General features: G+C 38.8%; 1 protein-coding gene across 2 annotated transcripts in view; it reads right to left on the bottom strand.

Moving 5' to 3' along the window:
• atrn (attractin) overlaps window positions 1–24,133 on the bottom strand; it is a 145,563-nt gene that overhangs the window by 89,095 nt on the left and 32,335 nt on the right. For both annotated transcript variants that reach the window (XM_044142753.1, XM_044142754.1), the window contains exons 12-24: window positions 20,960–21,189; window positions 19,952–20,073; window positions 18,446–18,584; window positions 17,365–17,546; window positions 15,553–15,772; window positions 14,548–14,733; window positions 12,875–13,120; window positions 11,548–11,685; window positions 9,979–10,072; window positions 8,931–8,983; window positions 5,664–5,758; window positions 3,297–3,375; window positions 2,727–2,884 (exon numbers count right to left, since the gene is read on the bottom strand). In XM_044142753.1, coding sequence (XP_043998688.1) covers window positions 2,727–2,884; window positions 3,297–3,375; window positions 5,664–5,758; window positions 8,931–8,983; window positions 9,979–10,072; window positions 11,548–11,685; window positions 12,875–13,120; window positions 14,548–14,733; window positions 15,553–15,772; window positions 17,365–17,546; window positions 18,446–18,584; window positions 19,952–20,073; window positions 20,960–21,189 — 1,942 coding nt within the window. The remainder of the gene's footprint in view (window positions 1–2,726; window positions 2,885–3,296; window positions 3,376–5,663; window positions 5,759–8,930; window positions 8,984–9,978; window positions 10,073–11,547; window positions 11,686–12,874; window positions 13,121–14,547; window positions 14,734–15,552; window positions 15,773–17,364; window positions 17,547–18,445; window positions 18,585–19,951; window positions 20,074–20,959; window positions 21,190–24,133) is intronic.

Below are 24,133 nucleotides of genomic sequence, written 5' to 3'. Positions count from 1 at the left end.
AACGACCTTATACAAGCTCTGCACTCAACTCTATGGAAGAAAGGATATGAAGAACAAGTACCAGGAAGGAAGGAAAGAAAGAGGGAAGGAAGAGAGGTAGGAAGTAGTAAGGAAAGAACAAACAGAGGAAAGTAAGAAAATAAGGAACAAACAAAAGGTGGAAGAAATGAAGTACAGGTAGAAGGAAGGAAGTTAAAAGGAAGAAAGGAAAGAAGGAAAGAAATAAGAAAGTAAAAAAGGAGGAAGAAATAAAAGAAGGAAAAAAACAAAGGAAGGAGAGAAGGAAAGGAGGAAGCATGGTGTGAAAGAATTAAGGAAGAATGGCATGAAGGAAGTAAGAAAAAGGGATGTAAGAAAGGAAGAAGTGAACAATGGAAGGAAGGAAATGAAGTACAAGTAGAAGTCAAGATATCTGTATATTTTGGCACAGAGGATAAAATCTGGAAGCACAAACAGAATACTTCCACATTATTCTAGCACACATGGTACTGGAATGACATTTTCTTTTAAAGTTTTTATTTTTGTTTGTTGTTGTTTTGTTTTTTTTAAATCAGACTTTTCTTGGCAGATACAGATTTCAGATTCTCTTTCAGGTTTTATTATTTTGAATCTTTCTCCAAAAATGACAACCAGAGACAAATGAAACCACTGTAGGTTCTGTTTATGCCTGTAACCATGTAGAAACGGCCTCAAACTACACGCTATTGGTTGATGCATTGACCAAAAATAATAGGGGGGTTTGTTTTAATGCAATCAATGTGAAGAAAATGTTGAATTATTTGGCACTTCAAAGGCTGTTTGACCAGAATAGATCTAGAAAAAAAAAATCATTTTAATGAAAAAAGCCAACTGGTCTAGGGTCTACATTTTGTTTTACTGAGTGACGTCGACAGTACGCATCTTGGGTTTATTCACACAATAAATATTAGCTAAAGCCTTGCGACAAATAATAATAATAATAATTAAAAAAACTAAATAACAAGGAGCCTTTGACTTACTAAACATCACAACAGCTACAGTGCTGATGATGCATTGGAGGGCCTCCCTGAGTTCAGCACTGACTGTAGCAAAGCCACATAAACACACGCTGCCGGCTAGCAGGACAGCAGATGAAGGGTCTTATTCACTGCAGCTGCCAGGAAGCAAACATCAACAAGTCCAGCACAAACACTCTGCTCTGAAGGAGCAGCAGCTCCTCTGCACTGGACACATTTTCAGGACAGCCTCCAATGTCTCAGTGAGACCTGAAACTTTTGAGAAACGAGAACAATAACTTTTAGGATTTTGATATATGTAAAGCTGATTTAGAGAAAGCCTCCCCAGTGGTTATGCTTAAGTCGCAAGTTTTCGACTTTTCGACGGCTGCAAGCAACGAGTCTCGGTCGTATCTGGGCCAAACAGCTTTCCTTCCTAGAAGAGAACTGATGAGGACCCCTTCTCTACCTCGTGACCAATTAAAGCATGAAAATGAAAACACTGCCCCTCTGGTTCAGGAAGAAAAATGGCCATGATATGCCAATTATACGAGGGTTTCTGCAGGTTTCACCAACATAAATTTAAAACTTTTAAGAACTTTTTAAGACAGCTTTGAAAGGAATTTAAGACCTGCACGGCAACAAAAATGCACAAAAGAAAATCGCAAATAAAAAAAGAAATTGGAAGGAATGGAAACGGTCGTGAGCCAATGGCTAAGATGAGGATTGTCCAGACAGCCGGCGATAAATTTGCACTCAACCATGAAGGATGTAAAATGGCCAGGTGGCTTTACACTAGCTAGCTAGAAAAGGTGTATTAGCAGCTAGCATGACTCAAAGTTTTACGTAGCAGCAAAGTCCCGTGAGAAACAATAAAACCACACAAAATATATGACGTTAAATAGTCCTACTGCAACAATTAAGACCTGGGAATAACATACAAAAGGCTAACTTATTTTATGTGAATTTAAGACATTTTAAGGCCTTACTTTAATTAAGACGTTAATTAACGTTAATTAAGACTTTTTAAGAATGCATGGACACCCTCCATGGAGAGAGGATGAAGTGGGTGGGGGAAGCAGAGCCACCAAGAATGACTAACCGAACAAAAAAATAATCCAAGAAACAATCCTAACCGCGTTGATAATTATCAGGCCTTTCAATGTTAACATATGAACGCGTGAGACTGATCTAAAAAGCTTAATGTGGTAATATTACATAATTCATACTAATCGCATTATATTGACCTGAAAGCCTCTTTCTCGCAGAGGGTTACATAGTTGAAAGCAGCGTGTTAATTTTGCTTTAAAAAAAAAAAGATAGACGTTTAGAAAACACCAATTTACTGCAACAATGAATTTTCCTTCCCCTGAAGAACAACCAGTTAAAAGTAAGCATTTCTAAATTACATTTGACCCAAAATGACTTCTTTTAAACCGTCCTGAACATGAAAAACTGACCTGATCAGTTTGAGATTACTGAACATTTTCCCAAACATTTATTGAAAACGTGCATTTTTACATTTCAAGCTCACACAGTTTTAAAGCACAGCGATGACTCACAGCGCCAGAGCGTGATTAAATCTTTCAATCAATTCACAGCACTAATAATAATAATAGTGCTCTCAATACAAACCACATGCCGTTCCCTGTTTAGCCTTTTCTGTATTCAACTGAATAACATGCTTACAGGGAAAAAACGGTAAAGACGTTCCCAAAGATTGTTGTCCGACTTAATTTGAGAGAAACTCACTTGGATCTTAATGGGCCACGTGAAGTTACTGACGTAGACGAAGAACGTTATGTTCGGACTGTTCCGGAAATCAAAGTTCTCGTTGGAAAAACTGTCTTTGAATTCCTTGATGTTGCAACGTGAGATGATTGGAATCTCCTCTCCGGTCTGGGTGCCTGCTGGAAAACAGAATAAAAAAAATAAAAAAAGAAGAAGTGTCATAATGGATGAAGAAGATAGGAAACGAAGCCATGTTAAGTCTACAAAAAAAAAAGGAGTGAAAGTTGGTGTGGTAGGAAATAGAAGAACCAAACACAGAATACTAAAGGAATTTTAAAAATATTAATAAAAAGCAGAACAGTTTACCTCAACATAGTAAGAAAATATTGTAGAAACTAAGTAGCAGCCTCTTTTTGTCAACTTCTTAAGCCAAAGTTATTCATAATTTAAAGTAAAAAAAGCCAACAGGACAATATTTTAAACTTCATTTTTCTTCCTTGGAAGTAAATGGAAGAAATATTCACTTTCAGATGGACGTGTGAAGCAACAGAGCTTGTTGCTAAATGTGTTTCCTCTGACACAGAAACGTACCTGTGAAGCTGGTCGCCCAGGTGATGTTCAGGTTGAAGTTCTTGGAGGCATTTATGAACACGTCCAGATCGCGGTTTGGCTGTGGGCAGAGCAGAAACACAGCAATTAGACCAACAGCAACATCACTGCTTTTAATTTGTCTCCAACAAAAAAACAAAGACAAACAACAGCAGAAATACTTTTAAGAGAAACAAAAGCCAGCGAGGAAAGGCTAGATTTGATTTAATTAGGTACTGAGAAACTAATTTAATCGCAGTTCAGAAACCAGAAACTGCAGCAGCACAAACACGCTTGTGAATAAGAGCAAACAGCACAGGTAACAGGAGATAAACTCATTTAATAACTCCAAACTATCTGTACTATATTGTTTATGAAGACTATACGACTAGAGACGTGCAGAGGCTGAACTCTGCTGGTTTGCAGCTCAGCTTGAGAAGAAGAAACTTTAAAATGCAGTCAGTAAATGCACCACACTAATCACTACTATGTCACTCTTCGGTGTGGATGTTGTCACTGAGATCTTTTCAGCAGCAGCTACAAAACGACCCAAGCTTTTAAACATGCTGTCCCTTTGTTACCACAGACTTCAATTGTTTTTTTTTAAGTATGTGGAAGATTTTTAAACCTTTGCGTAAGTAGATAAGACTGGGTTGATTTCTGATCCTAGTTTTCGAATAGGGCCAACTCATCCGTGCACTCCTACAACATAGCTTTAGCTCTAACAAACACAAAATATTGTACATTTATTTAACAGTAGGTGTTACTCACTTGTTTTAGATGCAAAACTTAATTCCTAATCACACTTTATTAAAAGCAAGAACAAGCATTTAAATTGGATTCTTTTCTAATCTTACAGATGAAGTTAAATCAGACAAGCCGTTATCACTTCCTGTGTGAAGGTAATTATCTCTGCTCCTGCTCAGATGACAAATGGATTACATTTCAGCCGTTGCAACACTCTGCTAAAAGCTTCATCAGGGGAGAAAAACCATCTGGAACATTTCAACAGACGCTTTCATTTCAGTTTCAGTTCCAGATGCTCCTGGCGAATAAACGCAAGTGGACGAACATTTGTTTGCTGGGAAAACATCTGCATGTCTACGAAGTGCAAATTTCCTGATAAGACATCACTTCGATTCACAGGTCAATTTGCTAAAGGCGGGTATTTAATAAACCCTCATGTGTTAATAAGAGACATCAGAAATATCCAGCATGTTTTGTGATCCTAAGGTTCTACTTCTTGGGCTATAAAACACGATTCGTACAGTAGGTGATCATGGTATTTATTAGGAAAACGCTGCCAAAACAGCACTTTGGATTGTAAAGGATGTAACTGGAAAGTGGTTATCTAAATCTGTGAAGGTTTAAGAGGGATATGCAAAAACTGAAAAAAAAACAAAAAACAAAGCTGTAGTAGCAGCTAAACTTGGCTTGTAAAGAATTGACTGAAGCCCCGCCCACAACAGAACTTGTTCTTCTAAAACAGGAAGGTTTGTTCACATGGAAACGGCGTTTTAGGGGATCAAAAGAAGTATTTTCTGAAACAGGCTACAGAGTGAACATTACGCTCTTGCATATTTGTGTTGACAGAAAAAAAACCTTTTTTTGTGATAAGGCTAGCATCTTAGCCTAACTGGTAACTTGACTCATAGCCCTGAATGCATCATAGACATGATACATAATAATAATGGAGGATTACCAGCAGGAGCTGGTGCATGAAGTGCTAAAACAAGACTGCCTGCACTTTGTTAGGACTTTGGGTCATTTTTACACACGCCCCGTACTCCATGTTCGTCAACACTTTCAGGTCTGGGGGAGTTAAAAAAAAAAAAAAATAAAAAAAAAAGAAAGAAGACATTTTAGGTTGATGTTTTTGAAATGAAAACTGCTCCTGTGTGGGCGGGGCTTTGAGGGGTTCTTAAAACACATTCACACAACACTTTTTAGATTTCTATTTGCCAAGTCTATGAAAGCAGGAATTTCCCTTCCACTTTACAAAGTAGTTAACGATAGACCAGATTTTAGATTTCTAGTCTTGTTTTTATTAACATCCAGTAAAACTCAAGGGGTTTGGATTTAATATGTTTTCAAACTAATATACTAAGTTCATGCTGCTGATAAATGTTAATTGATCATAAGGAGCTTTTTAAAAGCAGAAATCTTTGTTTCTCTCCTCTGTTGAGCATCCATTGACTCACTTCAGGTAATGCCAAAAGAGCAAACAAGTCAGAGGAGCAGCAGTAGGGGACACATGACTACTGTAATCATAAAATAAAGCACCTCAGTCATGTGGTGGTTCACTCGATATATTTATTCTTAGCAAGTGGACAGCTGCCAGGACGGCGGGGTGTTTTCTGCCTGACATACCTCCTCAGGTGTGGCCACGAAGTTGATGGCGGTGTAGTAGCGGTCGTCCTCCTGCGACAGGCTGAAGGTGAACTGGTAGTCGATGAGGAGCGTGTCTGGAGAGACAGGCCAAAACAGGCGAATAAGTCTGGCTTGAAGGTCGCCCGGTAACATGCTTTCAGACAGCGCTCCGGGCGGGAAATGATCCCCATTATTTCTCCATTTTTATTCCCCCTCCCCAGAATGTTTTTGTTTGTGTGTGTGTGTGTGTGTGTCCTGTGATAAAAGGTCATGAAACCATTACAGCATCAAAACAACAGAGTTAACGAGACGCCCAAAAAACAAAAAACGCAAAGGTTTCCTTTTTGTTTTACACTTTTCTCTGGACTTTATTCGTCATGATCTCGAAACCGAGAATTCAATTTCCCAGCCTTTCTTCGGCTTTATTGACCGGCACAGGAAAAGCTATTTTCTTTGTCAGTGTGTAGCCGCGCCAGCTGCTGTCCTAAAGAAAAATAATAATAAAAAAATATATATATATAGGATGCTTCTCATCCTGCCCCAACCTTTGAAGAAAAATAACAATTACCACAGAGAAATACATCTATCCTCAGACTGGTAAAACCTCCTTCAGGAGAAATTCTGCTGCCACAACTCAATGTTCAATGGTTGATCTGGGAAGCACCAAAAGAAAAAAAGAAAAAGATCCTGATATATGAGCTGTTGTGTCTCTCTACTGGTTTATCAACTGATTGACTTCAGTTCTGATTACTGAGAGTAAAACAATCGTATTTAAAATGTACACCACCAAACAAACAATGACCCTGGTCCTTTAATCTCAACTTGTAAACGTTGCGTTGCGTATTTTAGTGGGTGAAAAAGTTTCGATTTCAATGGCTGACTTCCAAAAGTGAGAACGTATCGACCAGCTGATGCAGCCCGAGTCATTACCAGAACGCTTTCATTACCAGAAAGCGTTCAAGGAGACAGCACCTGCGTTTCCATTAAGCACAAAAACTTTTTTGTGCAAGGAGGAGGTGGGTTTTCACCCGCATCGAAATAGATGCATTTTCCAAAACTGCAATGAAAATAGGTTTTCTGAACCAGCCGGATCTTACTACTGCTGGTAGTAACAACGACGAAGAAGAAGACAGGAAGTAGTGTTTTGTTTTCGTTTTGTTTTTTGCATAGACAAGGTGCTGTTGGCTCCATCAGAGCTCTCACAGCATCACAGTTCATAAAAACTATTTTCCCAAAATGCCGCATATGTAGCCGCTCCCATATGAATGTATGAATATATTTAGTTTAACTGCTTCCATTTGTTGCTGCCATGATTTTTAATAATATATGGCATGTACACGCTTATTCATGTGCGACTTTAACTTAATGTCTTATTTAATGGAAAGGACTTGTGTTTTATCGACATTAGGAAAATATAGACCAAGATTTACATATATTTGTAAAGGAAATGCAGCTATAGATGTGTAGATATGTTAGCAATGCCAAGAATAGTTACTATGTCCTCTACTGAGCTGAAATATTTCCTTTTTTTTCTTGCCAGAAAAAAACAAACAAAAAAAAAAAAAAAAACAGCAACACGTGACAAGCATTTGCATTCACTCCCCTAATAAGACGCAGTTGAAATCTCATGATGCCACAACGGTATGACTACAATGGAAATGCTCAGGTAAAAGAATTCATGTATCAGAATGGCCTACTCAAAGTCCAGATAAAAATCTAATTGAGAATTGACACTAAATTAAATTTGACAGCGCTTAACTTCTTTTGCAAACAAAAAAAAAGGCAAAAGTTGACCTATAATTGTAGAAAAATATCTTTTTACAAAGCATTAACTCAAGGGGAGTCTGTGTATATTTGTAAGGCAGTGAATTTTAGGGTGCAGCCTAATACGTCTTAAATATGCTTCTGGTAACATTTGCTTAATATTCGCTGTGACAATACAAGTCTCTCCCACTGAGAGGCAGCGCAGCTACAATGTAACCAGACGCTAAAATGCTCAACGTGCGACCCGACCCGAAGAAAACCACAAGAACTTCATTTTAAATTAAATGATTAAATCGATCACTAAGCTGGATAATCAAAATGACTGCTGTTTCATTACTTGCTGTTTAACTAACCAATTAATGTCTTCGTTGTTCCCGCTCCAGTGACTCTAAAAATGGCACACACAAAAAAAAAAAAAAACAGAAAAAAAAAGTGGGGAACGTTCACAGCAGAAGGGGGGGGATGGGGAATTCAAACTTTTTGTTGGGTGGTTTTCATTGACTTGCCAATCAGTCGGGGGAATTGCTTCAGCACTTGGTTTTAATTCCAGTGATAACAGAAACTCCTGTTCATTAATCTCTGACAGCTTTCTAAATCACACTGCAGTCCTGTCCAAAACCGTGAAATCACCAGATTCTTTTACGACAGGATTGCTGTGGAGGAGGGGAAAAAAACAAACAAACAATCAAACCTCTTCTGTAAGATCTAATGTGTAAGACTGTGGACCAAGAAAAAAAAGATGCCAAATTAATGTACAAAAAAAAACAAACAAACCGAAATATATTGCAGAAATAATAAAATTGCCATAGGAAATAAATACATTCCTATTTTCCTTAAAGAAAAAAAAATTATTGCACAGATTATGACTGATATTATACATACTAAATTTAAAAATGTCAAATTATAATTTATATGTATAATTAACACAATTTAAATAAATCAGAGAATTAAAATGGAAAAGTTACCTAAGATAAGTAAGATGACAATAAGATAATGATAAAACAACTTATTTATTCTTAAACTAAATTAATAATAAAACATTAAGACATGTTTTGGAATTAATGCAAATTTAATAATACAAATGATACAAAACGATATTTGTGCTAATAATACTGTATAAATTGTGTTAATAATACAAAATAAATGTATAAATGTATTATTTTGTACTGAAATAATACAAAAACATTTAAAGTGGTTACTAAGTAATAATAATCTAAAACAACATTAAATAACATGAATATATATATAGTAAAATATTAATTTAAAATAATAAAAGTGACAGTAATATATAGTTAAAATGATAATCCACATTAAAATTGTAAAAATAAAATAAATAAATAATTTATTGCCATCATATCTAAACTCCATCTCTTTTCTCTGCAGTCTCCTATATTTATGCTCCTCTGTCATTTTCTCTATAAGACTCACTTTGCATCGACTTAAATGAGGCAGAATTTTATTTTATTTTTTTCAGGATTTGGTAATAATAGGAGTTACACTTACAGTAGCATGTCCCTTTGAGGGGGTTGCCTTGGTAACGGCTCTCCACTTCACACCTTAAAAACAAAGGTGGAGAAAAGGTGAGCCGAAACGGGAGGTGGGTGGTGAGCATGGAGCGAATGAAACAAAAGGAGAACAGAAAGGAGGGCCGATTTTTCTGTCTGCTGAATTAACATCACAATGTTGGTGAACAGGGGAACAATGAACCCGAGAGGAAACGAACGGGAAACATTTTCCCGCAGAAACGCGACAAACAGCCTCATTTTCCTACTGACGGCCATTCATCCAGTCATTATCTGGAGGGTTTAATGGGTTTCTCCAAAGTCCTATAATCATAAAGGCCAGACGGACGATAAAAGGCAGAAAATGATCAGAAGACTGAGGAGTCTTTTAGGCTCATTAATATTTAGGTGGGATAGCTTAGATCTTAAAATAATGTCATTCTAAAAGTAATACATGACTTTGAAGGAGTTCAGGAAAAAGCAGTACGAACATTTCTCCTGGGAGGAGGAGGTGAAAATCTGCTGGTTTTTAAATGCTGAAGTATTTTTTTTTTTTATCTCATCTAATTTTGATTATAATCAGGTAGCGCAGCACCTGCCTTTTCTTAAATACAGAAAAATTACAGAATTATTCAAAATACAATTTCACACAAAAAGAAAAGCAGACTACACTTGATTTTTCTGCATTTTGAGACAATTCAGAATTCCCAGTTATAGGAATTCAATTTCTTTATAGAACATATTTTATTTCTGCAAATCTACTTTTCATTCCACTTATCAGCTATTCAATATCTGTAACAGAATCCCAATCGAATACAAATGGATTGTTTTTGTGAAAACCTAAAGGAGTCGGGATGAATACTTTGACAAATGTCACGTTGACTACAGAGCCTGGTGAAACTCAAATCCTGCTTCCTGAAACAAAGCGCAGCGCAGAAAGGGTGTTCAAAAGAACATCTATCAGACAGAAATATATAAAGGAAATATGATGTAATAATGTTGTGGTTTTAAGCTGTAAAATGACATAAGAAGCAGAAAGTGAAACTTACATGTGGCATCGATCTCCTTTGATGCCTTTGGTGGTGCAGAAGCATTTCCCGTTGCTGGGGTTGCACATGCTGGCATGGCCGTTACACTTACAGGCTGGAGGAAAAACAGGAAGAGCCACGATGAGGGCTCAGTTTCTTCTGACAAAGAGTCCGTCTGTTGTGTATTGGGAAACCTTTCACTTCAATACTTCAAACACTCAAACTTCAGAGTTCATCAACGAGTCACAGATCTACAAATGCAATTTTCATGCAAAGTGCTAGTGGTAAAGCTAATCTTCTGTTTAGCCCTGTAGCTTTTTTTGCTAACTTTGAAAACATTTAGCGCATGTAGCTTCCCTTAAATTGATTTTTCCAGATAAATTCTAAACTTCTAATTTACCTGACTATTGTGTAAACTTCAGTTGAATTTTGGTAGTTAGTTGTTTATCTTCATGCTCTTATTTTGAAGTGGGTGTTGGGCGTTTTTGCAGCATTTCCATTTCCTCTCCTCCAACCACAATAACTTTATTTCAACAAAAATATTTAAAATAAAAACACAGACAGTGGAAGATATAATTAAATTGGTTCTAGAAGGTTCTAGTCTTTCCAAGGTAGATACAATTTTAATTGAAGTTAGTGCTTTAGCATTAGCTTCTGCTAAATTCTTGGTTGCTAATTGCTTTAGCATTAGCAGAACCAATGTTTATCAGAGCTCTAGGGTTAGCGCAAAGAACTCTACTCTTCAGTTAGCAGAAGCTACCAGCAGAAATTACAAACCTTCTTTTTATAAGAGATCCCTGCTGAAAGTTCAAAGAGTGGATTTATCGGCCCAAATTCCTTAATTTAAGGTGATCGACTGATACTTGCATGTGAAACCGATTTTTTTCCACCAATCTTAAATACTTCTGCAAAGGTCTGAAAATTATCCACTGTCTGTTTTTGCTCAGCCTTAACAAAGGGAGGGAGAAAAATTTTAATTGTGAAAAATAAAATTCTTCTTGTTTAGTTAACTTAGCAGCTTTGGAAAGCAATGCTTTAAACTTTTCATTTATATTTAAGAGTACTGTAGTAGTTCAAGAAAGTGTATAGTTCATTGTTGTATAATAATATAGGATTGGAACACTGAAGGTGTGTGATGACTAAAAAACACCTAACAGTGTGTAAAAATAAAATCTGTCAATATCGGAATAAAAGATTGTGATTGGCCAGAAAACTTCAATCGTTGCACTCCTAGTAACAAAGGAAAAACTGTGCATTTTAACAGCCTAATGTACTGATTAAGTGTCACTGATGCAAACCCTTGTGAATATAAATCAAGTGGGAGACAGAAAGAGAATATACAACATACAGAGTACCAGTGATATACCAGAAAGCAAAATTAGGCTGTCCAAACGCTAAACAATTGATTTATAGCCTGACTGAGTGACTGTCGGTATCGGGTGTGGAAGGAGTAAATCTTTAATATCCCAACAGGAGCCGCCAGGGCTCAAAGAATCAGAAGACATAAAAATGAACAGTAAAAAAAGTGACGTCAGACGAGGGTGCGTGCGGTAGAAAGCTGATCTGGCGCAGACCTGAATGGGTACTTACGCTGGCAGCTGCCCCCGTTGGTCGGATCGCCGTAGAAACCGGAGATGCAGCTCTCGCAGTGTCGGCCGGTTGTCAGGTCCTCGCACTTTTCGCACACGCTCTCGTTGACACACTGACTGTGGCCATTACATTGACAGGCTGGCAGGGAGTAAACAAAGGTCGTACTGCATTAATGTCTCAGACACACATACAATCCCTGGAGGAAAAAAAAAACAAAAAACAAAAAAAACGTTTAGCAATAAACAGCCCCGGGGCCAAACGGTCTGTACGCTCATTTGCAAACACAAACAACAATGTTTATGTGAGGGACTGAGCAGGTATGGAGCCAGTGGTCAAAGCCGTGGCTCTCATGCAGCAAATGATCCAAACATCATCTTTCAGGTGTCTTACAAAAGTATTCATACCCCTAAACTCTGACTAAACCTGTCAGCCAGAGGAGAGCTGGTCATGCCCCACATTCTTCAAATTAAACTAAATGTTCTTGCAGCAAAGAATTATTTGCTTTCGACGCTATCGTCTTAATTAATAATAATGATGATGATAAAGTGTTGACAGAGGTTAACCACTCCACCCACATTTACAAAATCAAATTAAACGTGTTAATCCTATTTGGTTTGATTAACTAAATATATGATTACTGTTTGAGAAAAAGTTTCTGTAGGTCACCAGAGATCAAGCTGCTAATCTCTGATGTCTCTAGTCTAATTTTTAAAAATTGAAACATCTTTAAAGAATAAAAATAAAAAGAACAAGAAGGTCCCTAAAAAAGAAACAATTTCTTTTCACAGTTTTGTAAAACTGAAACATACATGACAAAAAAAATAAAAAATAAATCATTCAAAGTAGGGGCAGCTCATACAGCAATGAACCCCTTGGTTAAAATACTGTTAGTTTATAAATCACTGAATGGTTTAGCACCACAATACATTAAAGATTTGCTGCTGTTGTATCAACCTTCCAGACCTCTCAGGTTCTGGTTCTGGTCTGCTCTGCATCCCCAGAACCAGAACCAAACCAGGAGAAGCAGCATTTAGCATCTATGCACCACAAATCTGGAACAAACTTCCAGAAAACTGTAAAACAGCTGAAACACTGACTTCCTTTAAATCTCAACTAAAAACCCACTTGTTTAGAGTTGTATTTGAAATGTAATCAATTGCAAATTTAATGACAGAATCTGACTTGATGTGTTTTGATTGTTGATTCTATGTTGCATCACTTTGTGTTTTTGTGTTTGATTTGATGTAAAGCACTTTGCAATGCCTTGCTGCTGAAATGTGCTATACAAATAAAATTTGATTGATTGATTGATTTGATTGGTTCCTACCTGGGCAGTGAATGAAGGACCAGTTATACTTGGCTTCGCTGGGGCACATGCTGGAGTTCAGGGAGGGCTGGGGGCTGGCGGGCAGACCGGGCAGGGTGGATGGAGCCGGCACCAACGTCTGGAAGGGCCCTCGGTAGGAACCCTCGATGCACTGGCCTTTCCCCGTGTTGTTGGGGTCCGTGCACCAGCCGCAACCGGGCTGGTCCAAACACTGGCCGCATGTTCTGTAGCCGGAACAGTTTTCAGCTGGAGCAAAACACAACAACAGCGCCACGTAGAGTTACAACAGGCTACTATTAGCCTAAAAGTAAGTAGTTACTTTTAGGCTAATACAAGTAGCCTAAAACATAGAAACATAGAACTGAATTTAATATGCTGCAGTTAATATGCTATTTAAACTCCATATGCCAATGGAAGCATTTAGGCTAACATTAGCATTTTGGATAATTTAAACTTATACACCAAATTTAACATACTGAATAGAGTAAGTGCATGTCACTCAACATGCCTGTGACTCTCCACATGCTATCAAGTACATTGTAGCTTACTTTAGCATTGTTGCTAATTTTTACCATCAAAACGCTGCGTTCCAACTGACGGGCATGTTTAAATTTCTTCAGAAATTTTATAATTACTATCTAATCTGCTGTTTAAAGGGGAAAAAAAATCTTGAAGATGCTGAGGTACCTCAACATAAAATTGTGAGAGATTCATCCAGTCATGTGAAAAAGTTCAGTTCTTCATTAGGAAATGTTCACATTTCAATGTGAACTAATCTCAAGTTTTACCTCTTTGCACTTGCAAAACAAATGTGCCATATTTTAGTCATTAAGCAAAATAAAAATCCATTTCCTATCTTAGGAAAAGTTAGGACACGCTGCTTGCCAATAGCTAGTTTCAGCCCTTTTAGCTGAAATAAAACATTTTTTGTAGCAGATATCAGTTCAGGAATTCCCCCAGTGTATTGTAAGCCTAACAGGCCACCAGGCTTTACTTGTCAATAGTTTATTTTAAGGGGTTCTGTACACCAGTAACAGTGACAGTAAAGATGGATTAAGTAGGTTTATAGCTGACACATTGAACTGGGCAGTGGGTAACAATTGCGCCATTTCTTCACCTGACGTCCTGAATTTTTGTAACTTTTAACATTTTTTTAAGCGCTAGCGCCCCCTACCACTGGGCGTCAAAGGTTTTCTGGGGGAAACCCTGCAGTCTGAAGAAATGTACCCTGCTCCCTACTTTCAGCTGTGAAATCTCAGGGAACTCATCGCTCCCTTTATGACAACAAAACCTGAGCTTCGTCTTTTAAACAGCACGATGTAACTCAGCTGTTTTAGAAACACAGCAACACTTGGGTCCAGTTCTTATTCTCACCTCAGTAATGTCAACAAATGAACTCCAAACAAACCAGACGATCCATCAAAAGGTGCCAAAAAATAACAAATAAAATCCTCAGTGAGATCCAGCTCATGTTTTCTGCTGATTCTGAACGAGTAATGTTCGGAGCAGCAGAGGAGATTAGACGGGGATTACAGCATAAATCACATTGTTGCATTCTACACCACAATGTGATTATGGGGAAATTATTTTGGGACTGAACATTTTCTACTTTGCAGCGTGGCTAAGATTTCCAATGGCGTTGGCATTGAAGCCAGTGGAATGAGACGTCTTACGTGGACAGTTGCTCAAGGTGTACCACTCCATGCACTGGCCGAACGGGAAGGAGGCCACATAGGCGTTGGAGTCCACGCACTGCTTCATGTTGCTGCACCACATGCACTCCGAGGTGCCGCTGGTGCACTCGCTGCAGGTGGTCCGCATGGCACAGGGCGTCTTGCACTGCTTGGCGCTGTGGTTCGCTAAGAGGAGAGAGCATGAAGAGAAGGGTTAAGAGCCGAATCGCCTCTGGAAAAGTGGAACGGGAGGCTGAATGAGGATTGGTTTTTTCTCCCTTAAAACAATACTAATTTATTTCAGTAGGATTTTATGTATGATACCAGTGGAAAGTATCATTACTTCATGTCAAAGCCATATGTTAGGAAATTCTTGGCTGTAGTTTTATTTTATTTTTTTACAAAATGGGCAAAAGTTTTTGCACTGTGTATATAAATATATAGATGTTGCAATAAGCAACTAACTAATTCATCGCAGGATAAATTAAAACAAGCGATTTTAATTGATTTTAAAATTAAAGTCTTTTTCTGGTGTCTTAAAATGTCTTCCAGTTTCAATGTGAAATGCTCATTAGAATTTAAAGCTGATTGATCTTTGAGAACGTGTTCCTGCATTATTCCACCGTTATCATTGTATTAATTCAAAACTGTCTTAAAACAACGATATTATCGTTTATCTTCTACTTCTGGGACAATTTATCATTCAGCAAAAACTACGCGACTGTGACAAGCCAATTTGGTCCATTTCAAATGACAGGCAATCTACCAATATTTATATATGAAACCGATCTTCTCTACCTTTGCAAAAGTCTGAAAATCAGCTACTGTCCATTTTGGGAGAGAAGACAAAAAAAATGACATCGGCCAAACTCAGAATCAGTAGATCAGGCGTGTTAAAGATTGGCGGTCAGACAGAAAGCTGAAATCAGAGAACTCTTAATATATAAACACACATTTAATGGTCGGACAGTCCGCAATGGCTTTGTGTCAACGTGGAAAGCTTACCGGGTCGCTCACACAGGCTGCCGTTCACTGGGTTGATGCAGGACTGCGCTTTCAGCCCGCTGGAGGCCGGTTCGGCCAGGTAGCCGCAGAACCCGGCGTCGCTCGGCTCGCCGGGCAGCCACTGCAGGGTGGTGTTGGTGAAGGGCGACATGTCCTCCCAGCACCAGTAGGACACATTGATTTTCCTCAGCCCCACCCAGGGAGTCATTGTTGTCTTGTACTGATGAATCAAGTGGAAAGATTTGACTACAAGTCCAGTTCATTTGATTCCATAAACAAAAAATCTATAGTTGTTATGATGATTCCTAACAATTAGATTAACGTAAATACTGGGGGGAGGGGGGCACTATTTGACAAGTATCATTTTTTGGTTTCAGAAGACGGCTGCACCCCGACTGAAGAAGGAAAGAGGAGAGGAAAAACGACAGAGCAGTCATTTATCTGGAATAAGGCAGGTTTATTTCACCTGATTTGAAGGCTCTCAAACTTAAACCCATGTCTAGTCTGCAGATATGTGGCCACGTCAAAAAAAAAAAAAAAAAAAAGACCACAGGATTTCTGAGAGAGACAAATTACAGTAGGGCTGACATGTAATTCCAGGGTTCGGATTGATTGATCCTGGCAGAAAAATCCTCGGAAAAGGCGACGTCAACATCATATAGGAGGAAGTCTTTTAACCACCTGTGTGCACATTTAGAGCTAAAAAATAATAATAATAGTAACAACCAAAAATACACACTGCGTGTGCTTTGTGCTCTTTTCTCGTTTCTTATAAATCCTTAACTTTCCTCTCAAACAGTTTAAACCAATTCAGAAATAAACTCCCAGTTCGGAGACGGGTATTGTAATTTTTTGATTCCCCTCAAATGTTCACATTTTGTTGCGTCATGACAACAAATAGAAAAGCAGGTGACTGGAATTTCATGAGACTTTTTTCAGCCCCCCCACTCCAAAAAAAAAAAAGGAAAAAAAAAAAAAAGGTGTGGCGTAACTTTATGTTCAGCCTCCTTTATTCTGATATCCATAAATAAAATCCAGTGCAACTTCAGACTTCAGCCATTTGATTAGTAAATGTGAGTTTAATTGAATCCAATCTGAGAGTTTGAGAGATTTTACAAAACAGAAAAACAAATGGACTTCACACTTTTTCAGATTACCATTTAGAAAAATGTTTGAAAGCCATTTCTCCCCAGTTTCTACTACTTCACTTTTATGAATTATCTTGTCCTGATTCATCAGAAAACCCCAATAAAATAAGTCAAAGCTTTCTTTCCGTAGCAAGACAAATATGAAAAAAGTTCAAAACGCCGAGCAGTTTATCAGCTAAAAAAAAAAAAAAAAAAAAAAAAAAAAGCATTTTTTTCCACTGACAAAGAAGCCAATGCAGCCTGTAAGTGATTAGCAGGTTGCTGGGATAGATTTCTGGGTTTTCACTCTCATAGATCGAGCAAATGAAATGTGTCTGAGCTCTGGAGGGAAAGATCTGTTCATTTGAAACTTCTTTCATGCTTACTGGTCCAACAACTTGACAAAGAAAAATCACAACAGAGCCCAGAGTGACAAAAACAAATATACTTGAAGGCAAATTTTGGAAAGCGCCTCACTAATCAAGTATGACTGGAGCGATTAGACGAGAAAACCCTCGTCGTGTCTCCCTCTTGTTGGAGCCGATCAAACACCGCCGCTGTTCGGCTGCAATCGGCTGCAATCGGCTGCTCTCTCACTGCGCGTGTGGCATCGGGATCTTACCACCCACTTTCCCAGTAGGGAATATTCTGTTTTTGCTAATCCGATGATCATCGCCAGCCTTACCATGACGTTCATGATCTGCAGCTCCTTCAGGACAAAGTCCACCTTCTTCTGCGTGGTGAGGGAGGCCAGGACGGCGTTGTGGTTCCTGCAGGCCAGCTTGGCGTTGTCGTACGACTCGCTGGTCGTGTTGAACTTCAGGCAGGAGTTGCCCACCAGGTGCCAGGTCTCGCCGCACACGTTCTCTGGAGCAGAGAGAAAAGACGCTGGATTGAGGGAAAAACGCAGCGTGAAATCAAGCTGAAGTAAGTTTACAACAGAGAGCAAAAATAAGAATTGACTCTAGGCGTTTTTGTTGTCAATAAATTAATTTCTAAGCAACATGAAGACCATCGTCCTACAGGGAGAAATATTAATCACGGATGGAAAACGTTCCAGGCTGAACAATGCTTGGAGAAATTGTAAAAAAAAAAAACGAGTTCCTGACAATAAGTGTTTCCATTAAAACTTCACATATGTAGCTACTCTCAAGTAGGCGGGACTTGTCGCTCCAAGCAGACAAGCCCCTCTGATTGGCTGATAGATGATGAGCGCTAGCACCATGACTGTAAACATATAACCACTTTATTGTGTGAAAGAGTTTATTCACGCTTGATTTTAACTTAGCTTCTTACTTGATGGAGCAGCACCTCGTCTACACCAATGGACAAAAAGAAGGAAGATGGTGTGAGATTATGTTGTTTTTGTTTGTTTGTTTTTACATTAACAGAATGTAGACAAAGATTTGCGCACATTTGTAATGTAAACACAGTCAGAGAAATTCGAAAACAGTAACTGAACAAATCCAGTATGGCTTGGTGGAAAGGGCTGTCATTAGAAAACAGAAAAAAGACATTTTCTTCTGAATGACTCAAGACTTCTGGAACAATGACCCTCGGACAAATAAAACCAAGGTAGAGCTGTTAGGAGAAATCACGGTTCAGTTGGAAGAAAAATATATCTGCAGACAATGTGAGCTTGTTCAGCAGTTCCAACACATTTTTGCTAAACCCTCGTTGGTAAAGACGTTCTTCTTACCAAGACTATTTTATTCACTTTCAGGCTATGACGCCAATATTTCAAACTAAGTGAACTTCAGAACTACCTGGCAGTGAGATACACTCCTGGTTGCGATTGTCCCACTGGCAGTTCTGGTCCACAGAGCAGCTCTTGCAGCTGGTTTTCTTATTGCACACGTATGAGGGGTTGTCTTTGGGGCAAACGTCATACTCCGCTATGGATCCCTGAGGGGAACGAAACATAAAGCAAAAAAAAAAAAAAGCAGAAAGACAACATATGTCAGGAGTTAGCATCAATTTGTTCTTTAAAAATAGATGAACATTCATTTAGACAAACACTGCTCATGGCAGGGATTTGGAGAGCATTAATAAACCCTTTCAGATGATCATAAAACAGAATAGAAAAGCTGGTCCTTATTTATGAAATGTTTAAGAGACGGTAGAGAGCGCCTGGGGGGGGGAAGACGTACGAGGTGCATCTGTGTGTCTGACAGCGTCTAAATGAGGACTGATTTGATCGCGGGGCGACAAATCAGATCCAGCACTGCGAGCAACTCGGCGCTCCATCAGTCGCGGCGCTCCATCAGTCGCAGCGCTAATCGTCGCTCACGCCTGACGCAGCCTGGTTTACAAGGTGAAGTAAATCATGGAGGAAATCAACGAAAGCTCATCGACAACAACAGCAGCAGCACCTCGTCTCCACCGATGGACAAAAACCTGAGTGAGTTAGAAGATGGAAGTACAGTTGGGAGATGGTGGAGCTAATCAGCATCAGCTAGCTAGATGATCACGTCTTAAAGATCCATTCAGCCGTAAACAGCTGCAGTAGAGTTTGTAAGGCAGCCAGCCTCGACACAGAGATTCTCAGGGGGAAAAAAAAGAAAAAGAAAACACAAGCTGTTGAAGAGAAATCTAGATGACGAACTTTTCAATGGCTCTGAAGGACTTCAGTTCTTTGTAATCTGCAGGATGACTGTCTGTGGCATCATCTCATCACGCCTACAGTCCCTTTGTGAGCAGACGGAAAATGGACTAATGTCAGTAAAATATGATCTCTCTCTTTTTTTATTTCCTTCCCTCGCCAAAGTTGGCGACTAAGTATAAATCACCAATAATCATCTTCTCACACATTTTTCCAAGTGATTTAACATGGGGCTTTAATGGCTGTAACTTGTTAGAACTGCAGTTTGGACACAACTTGGAACGGTGGGTGAAAAACTACAACGGAACGTCATCCTGAACACACGGTGGTGGCGGCAGCAGCATGCTGTGGTTAGGGCTTTTCCTCAGTAGTCATGTGTAATATGTATGTAATATATACAGAGGACCAGTTTCACCAGTTTCACCAACAAAAGGAAGTCATTTGTGGAAAGTGAGGAGCTCATTTCTTGCAGTTTTACTGGTGCTCTACTAGTTATGTTTAGAGGTGTGGTGTGAATTAAGTTTTATGTAAGGTTAAGGTTAGGCAGACTATTGCAGCTACCAAAATGAATGGAAGTCAATGAAAATTCCTTGCTTAGATACAAGTACAAGAACATGTGTGCACGCGTGTGTATGGGTGCGCTCACACACGTGTGTGTGTGTTTTCATACCGTAGCAGCAGTACAGTTACTTCCCAGAGACACACACTGGCCCGAACACCACTGGCAGCTGTTTGTGTTGGCCGTGCAGCTGTAGCAGTCTGTGTACTGCTCACACCTCTCGTTATCGGCATCTGCAACAGTTAGACAGACACATCACTACTGCTGTTGCTGTGGAGAGACTTTATTAAAGAAAAGAGAGACATAAAGATAAAGATAAAATGAATAAACAGCTATGTTTATAATTGTTGCAGCTAAAAGCAGCTCTAAAACAATACTTCACTTCCAGTTGAGAGATAACATTTTTAATTTGAATTTTAATTAAAATGTCCTCTCAAATCCACTTGAATGCAATTACTAGCTTAAGTTTCAAGTTATAATACAACACAAAATAGTTCTTTAGCGAGGTGTAAGTAATACATGGCTTGAATTTTTCTTTTGCAAAGAATCTGAAAAGTGTGGCGTGCTTGTGTCGTCACAACATGGCTCCTCTATTAACCTTTTAACAGCACTTCACTGAGACGTAGCTCTTATATGGAACAGCTGGTGTGCAGTTCCACCAGGTGTTTGCCAATTGCTGGTTGCTAGTCTGAAGGAGCAGAGTGGGAAAGTGGAGCTCTGGAAGGCAGAGCCCTGGAAACTGCAGGTAGGAACTAGGTTCACTCAGGCAATTTGCATACCTAGCCATGGAAATTAAAGGATTTCTCAAATATGCATGAAAGAATCAAAACAACACTCCAGGTATGTTTTTGAAGTGGAATAACATTATAACATGATGTAAAGCTCAAAAATGTTGATTTGACATTATCCCGTCCCTTTAAGATCTTTTCATGTACAATAAACCTCCAGTGGAGGCAGAGGAAGGAGATTTTTTAAATGTACTTATCTTTTTGGCAAACAGCAAGCTTAACAAAGCAGAAAAAATCTGCTTTGTTAAGTGGATTTTTGATCCAGAGGGACAGCTGGATCAACTCCTGTCTGACATGTCCATCAAAATAGAGAAAACCTGGTTGCTCCTACATGATCTGGTGTTGCAGGAGGCCGGGAGCTGCTGCTGCTGCGGCTCAGCGCTGGAGCTGTTGCCCTCCCATGGCAGGCACGCCCTCAGGCTGCCGTTCCACACGCAGTGGATCCCGGGCCAGGCCTGGCTGCAGGACGACGGGCTGGAGAAGGCCGAGCAGCTGGGCGAGGTGTACGTCAGGATGTCACTCAGCAGCAGACTGTTGAAGCCCCCGAACACGTACATGACGCTGGGGGGCGGGGGGTCAGAGGGCAGAGGAGAACAAGAAGAAGTGAGCCAGGAAAGGTACAGCTTTAGCGATCCTTCAACTTCCTCCTTATGAGCCCAGACAATGACCAGCTAGTGCCCTCTAGAGGAGGCCCTGACCTGAATGGTGATCCTGCTGTTAGTGAACATGTCCGCCTTCTGGTCTTTATTCTGCCACATCGGTAGAAGTGCAGGAAAATTTGGCCAAGTTGTTTTTCTCTAGTTTCTTTGTACACTACATGGAAATGTTATTAATTCATCTCTATGCATCTTTAATAACTGCTTATTATGCACGCATTAATTAAGAATGAGGAGGAGAAGGAACATACAGAGCCAAATCTGTTCATCTACGTATTTTATCTACAGTTGTTATACTAAACATCTCAGACTTTCTTATAGGCACAATTTCTTTTTTTAGTATACAGTCTCCTTCTCACACATAATGCATAACAGTTATTAATGATATATAAAGTGTTTATAAATGAGTTGATAACATACATGTAAAATACTTATTAGCCGTCTATAAGTGGTGCAGACAAAAATAACTTCAGCGAATTTTCAACAAGATATTGGAGCTGAAAAAGAGTTTAAAGGTTATTAAAACGGTACTTAATTAAAGAATTGTTTAAATGTTTACATTGTTACACATTTTATTGAAATTTCCATTAATTATTTTTAGGTGTGCTTTTATGTGCATCTTTTTCTATTTGATTGAATTTCTCAATTTATGATCAACTGATGGAGGATTATTATTGGATTATATTATTTTCTATCTATACCATTTGGATGAAGGTTTTATACAAGTATCAGGCTTTTGGCCCTTCCTGCACTGTTAATTACTATTATAATTATTTATTCTTAATATATTTAATCTGTATTTTTATTGTGCGAACTAAACTTGTATGAAGAAAATAATTCCTTAATACCATCAAAGGTTGTTTTTTTTTTTCCCTTATGGGAAAATGTCTTGTTATAATCAAAATAATCTACCAGTGGAACTTTTGTTTTCCATCGTATCATAAGTTAAAACACCTTGTTCCACTGGCAGATTATTTCACTTATACCTATTACTTTATTGTCAAATAATAAGGAATTATTGATTTTAAACAAGCGCCTATATCTTCCTGAAAAACTACTATCAAATTAGTTCTGCCTTATTTCAAGTGAACCAATGTATTTGCACTAGAAACTAGACAAAAAATATTTGGGAAGATTTTGTGTTTTTGCAGTGAACGGCCAATCAGAAAACGAGGAAAATGAGTAATTTGTCTGTATGAAACCACCAACCAATAAGATGTCAACTATTACTGTGATTATTATTATTGTGATTATAAAACTACGAAATGACATTGAAAGTAATGTCATTACTATCAATGTATATATATTCAATGATATTGTGGCACTATTGGCATTTATATGAAGTGTTGCAGACAGGAAAAGGCCAGAGCCCTGATGTCGGGAATCAAATCCCAAACAGCGCCCACTCTACTGCTACACAGCATAAAAATTCACACATTTAATTATTATCGACTCTTTCAACAAAAGGTTTCCCCTTTATAACTTTCAGGTGACGTTTCTTAATCCATATTTCCCGTGCAGCTGCTTTTATCTTCGTTTTTTTTCCAACTTGTTTCCGTCTTCACTTTCTTACTGTGACAATATGATCAGCTAAAATATTTTACCACCACCTGAAGGCGCAGATGCATTTGAAGGAGTGACTGGGACACAGCTGGGGATTCGTGTTAATATTTGATGTGTTCTCTGCAACAGGATGTATAATTCAATGTGGCTGGCAGTCTCTCAGACAATCCTGGAGTCGTTGTTTTAGGACTCAGCACCATGCCCGTCACATTCCCACTGCTTCTCCTCCGTTTCAAAATAACTCCTCGTCAGGATGGCTGATGAATCAAGTTAAGAGTTTTCATTTTGGCTCCAAACGATCACAAAGTCGTATTCATTTTGTGATGTGCTCCAAATGACAAGCGCACTTGTGCCTTTTTTTTTCTCTGGATACAAACATGTTATCTGTTTCTGTTTTTGATACCGCCTCGAATTTATGGAATATTGCTTGCCCGAATGTAGAGTAGATGCATCTTTAAATACGTTGTGCCAGAGAACTTACAAGAATGAAAAACAACAAGAAGGGATCAGAGCAAGTTTGCTCTTCTGGAAATGCAAATAAACACCGGAGTTAAAGCTGCAGTATGTAACTTTTATAAATACATGCATATTTTAAAAATACTTGTTAAAACTATTACCACATCATGACAGTATAATGTGAGACAGTCTGTGAAAAGATCAGTCTTCCCCACCTCCTCCCTTAGCTGCTACTGACATCTAAAGAAATGCACCAAAATCAACCAGAGACAAGAGTCTTAGTACTATCAATCAATCTAATGTACTCGCTGCTAAATGTGCTATTGGCAGAGAAACCACTTACAAGAAAACGGTTCATTACTCGTTATCTGTGACTATGCTGACTAGCCTCAGCATTTACAACAGGCTATGCTAGCTAAATGTGGCAGGAGGCAGCTGGAATCGAACCTACAACCTTCCAATCATAAGATGACTAAACATAGAGCCACAGTCACCACCGTGTGGCTCTCTGCTGCATTGTAGCCAGTGATGTCAGTAACACGTTACTGACGTCAGACCACTTTTTTCAGTAATCTAACACGTTGCTATTTCAAATCCAGTAGTCAGACTACAGTTACTTATCTAAATCAATTTGCGTTACTATTTTCCTTTATAAAAAATGTTTATTTCCACTACGCGTCTTTAGGAGTGACGACCGTTTCTATGCGACAGTATCAGCAGCGACAGAAAAGTAACAAATGGAGGGAAGAGGGAGAGGCGCATTTTGTTGCTGGAGAAACAGGAACTATTTTGAGTTTCTCTCACCAAGTCAGAGTATTATAAGCAGCTTT

Source organism: Gambusia affinis, linkage group LG16, assembly GCF_019740435.1.
Source record: "Gambusia affinis linkage group LG16, SWU_Gaff_1.0, whole genome shotgun sequence".
In the NCBI taxonomy this organism is placed as follows: Eukaryota; Metazoa; Chordata; class Actinopteri; order Cyprinodontiformes; family Poeciliidae; genus Gambusia; species Gambusia affinis.
Note: the sequence above shows the minus strand (reverse complement) of the source record. Positions and strands in the feature narration are given on the sequence as shown.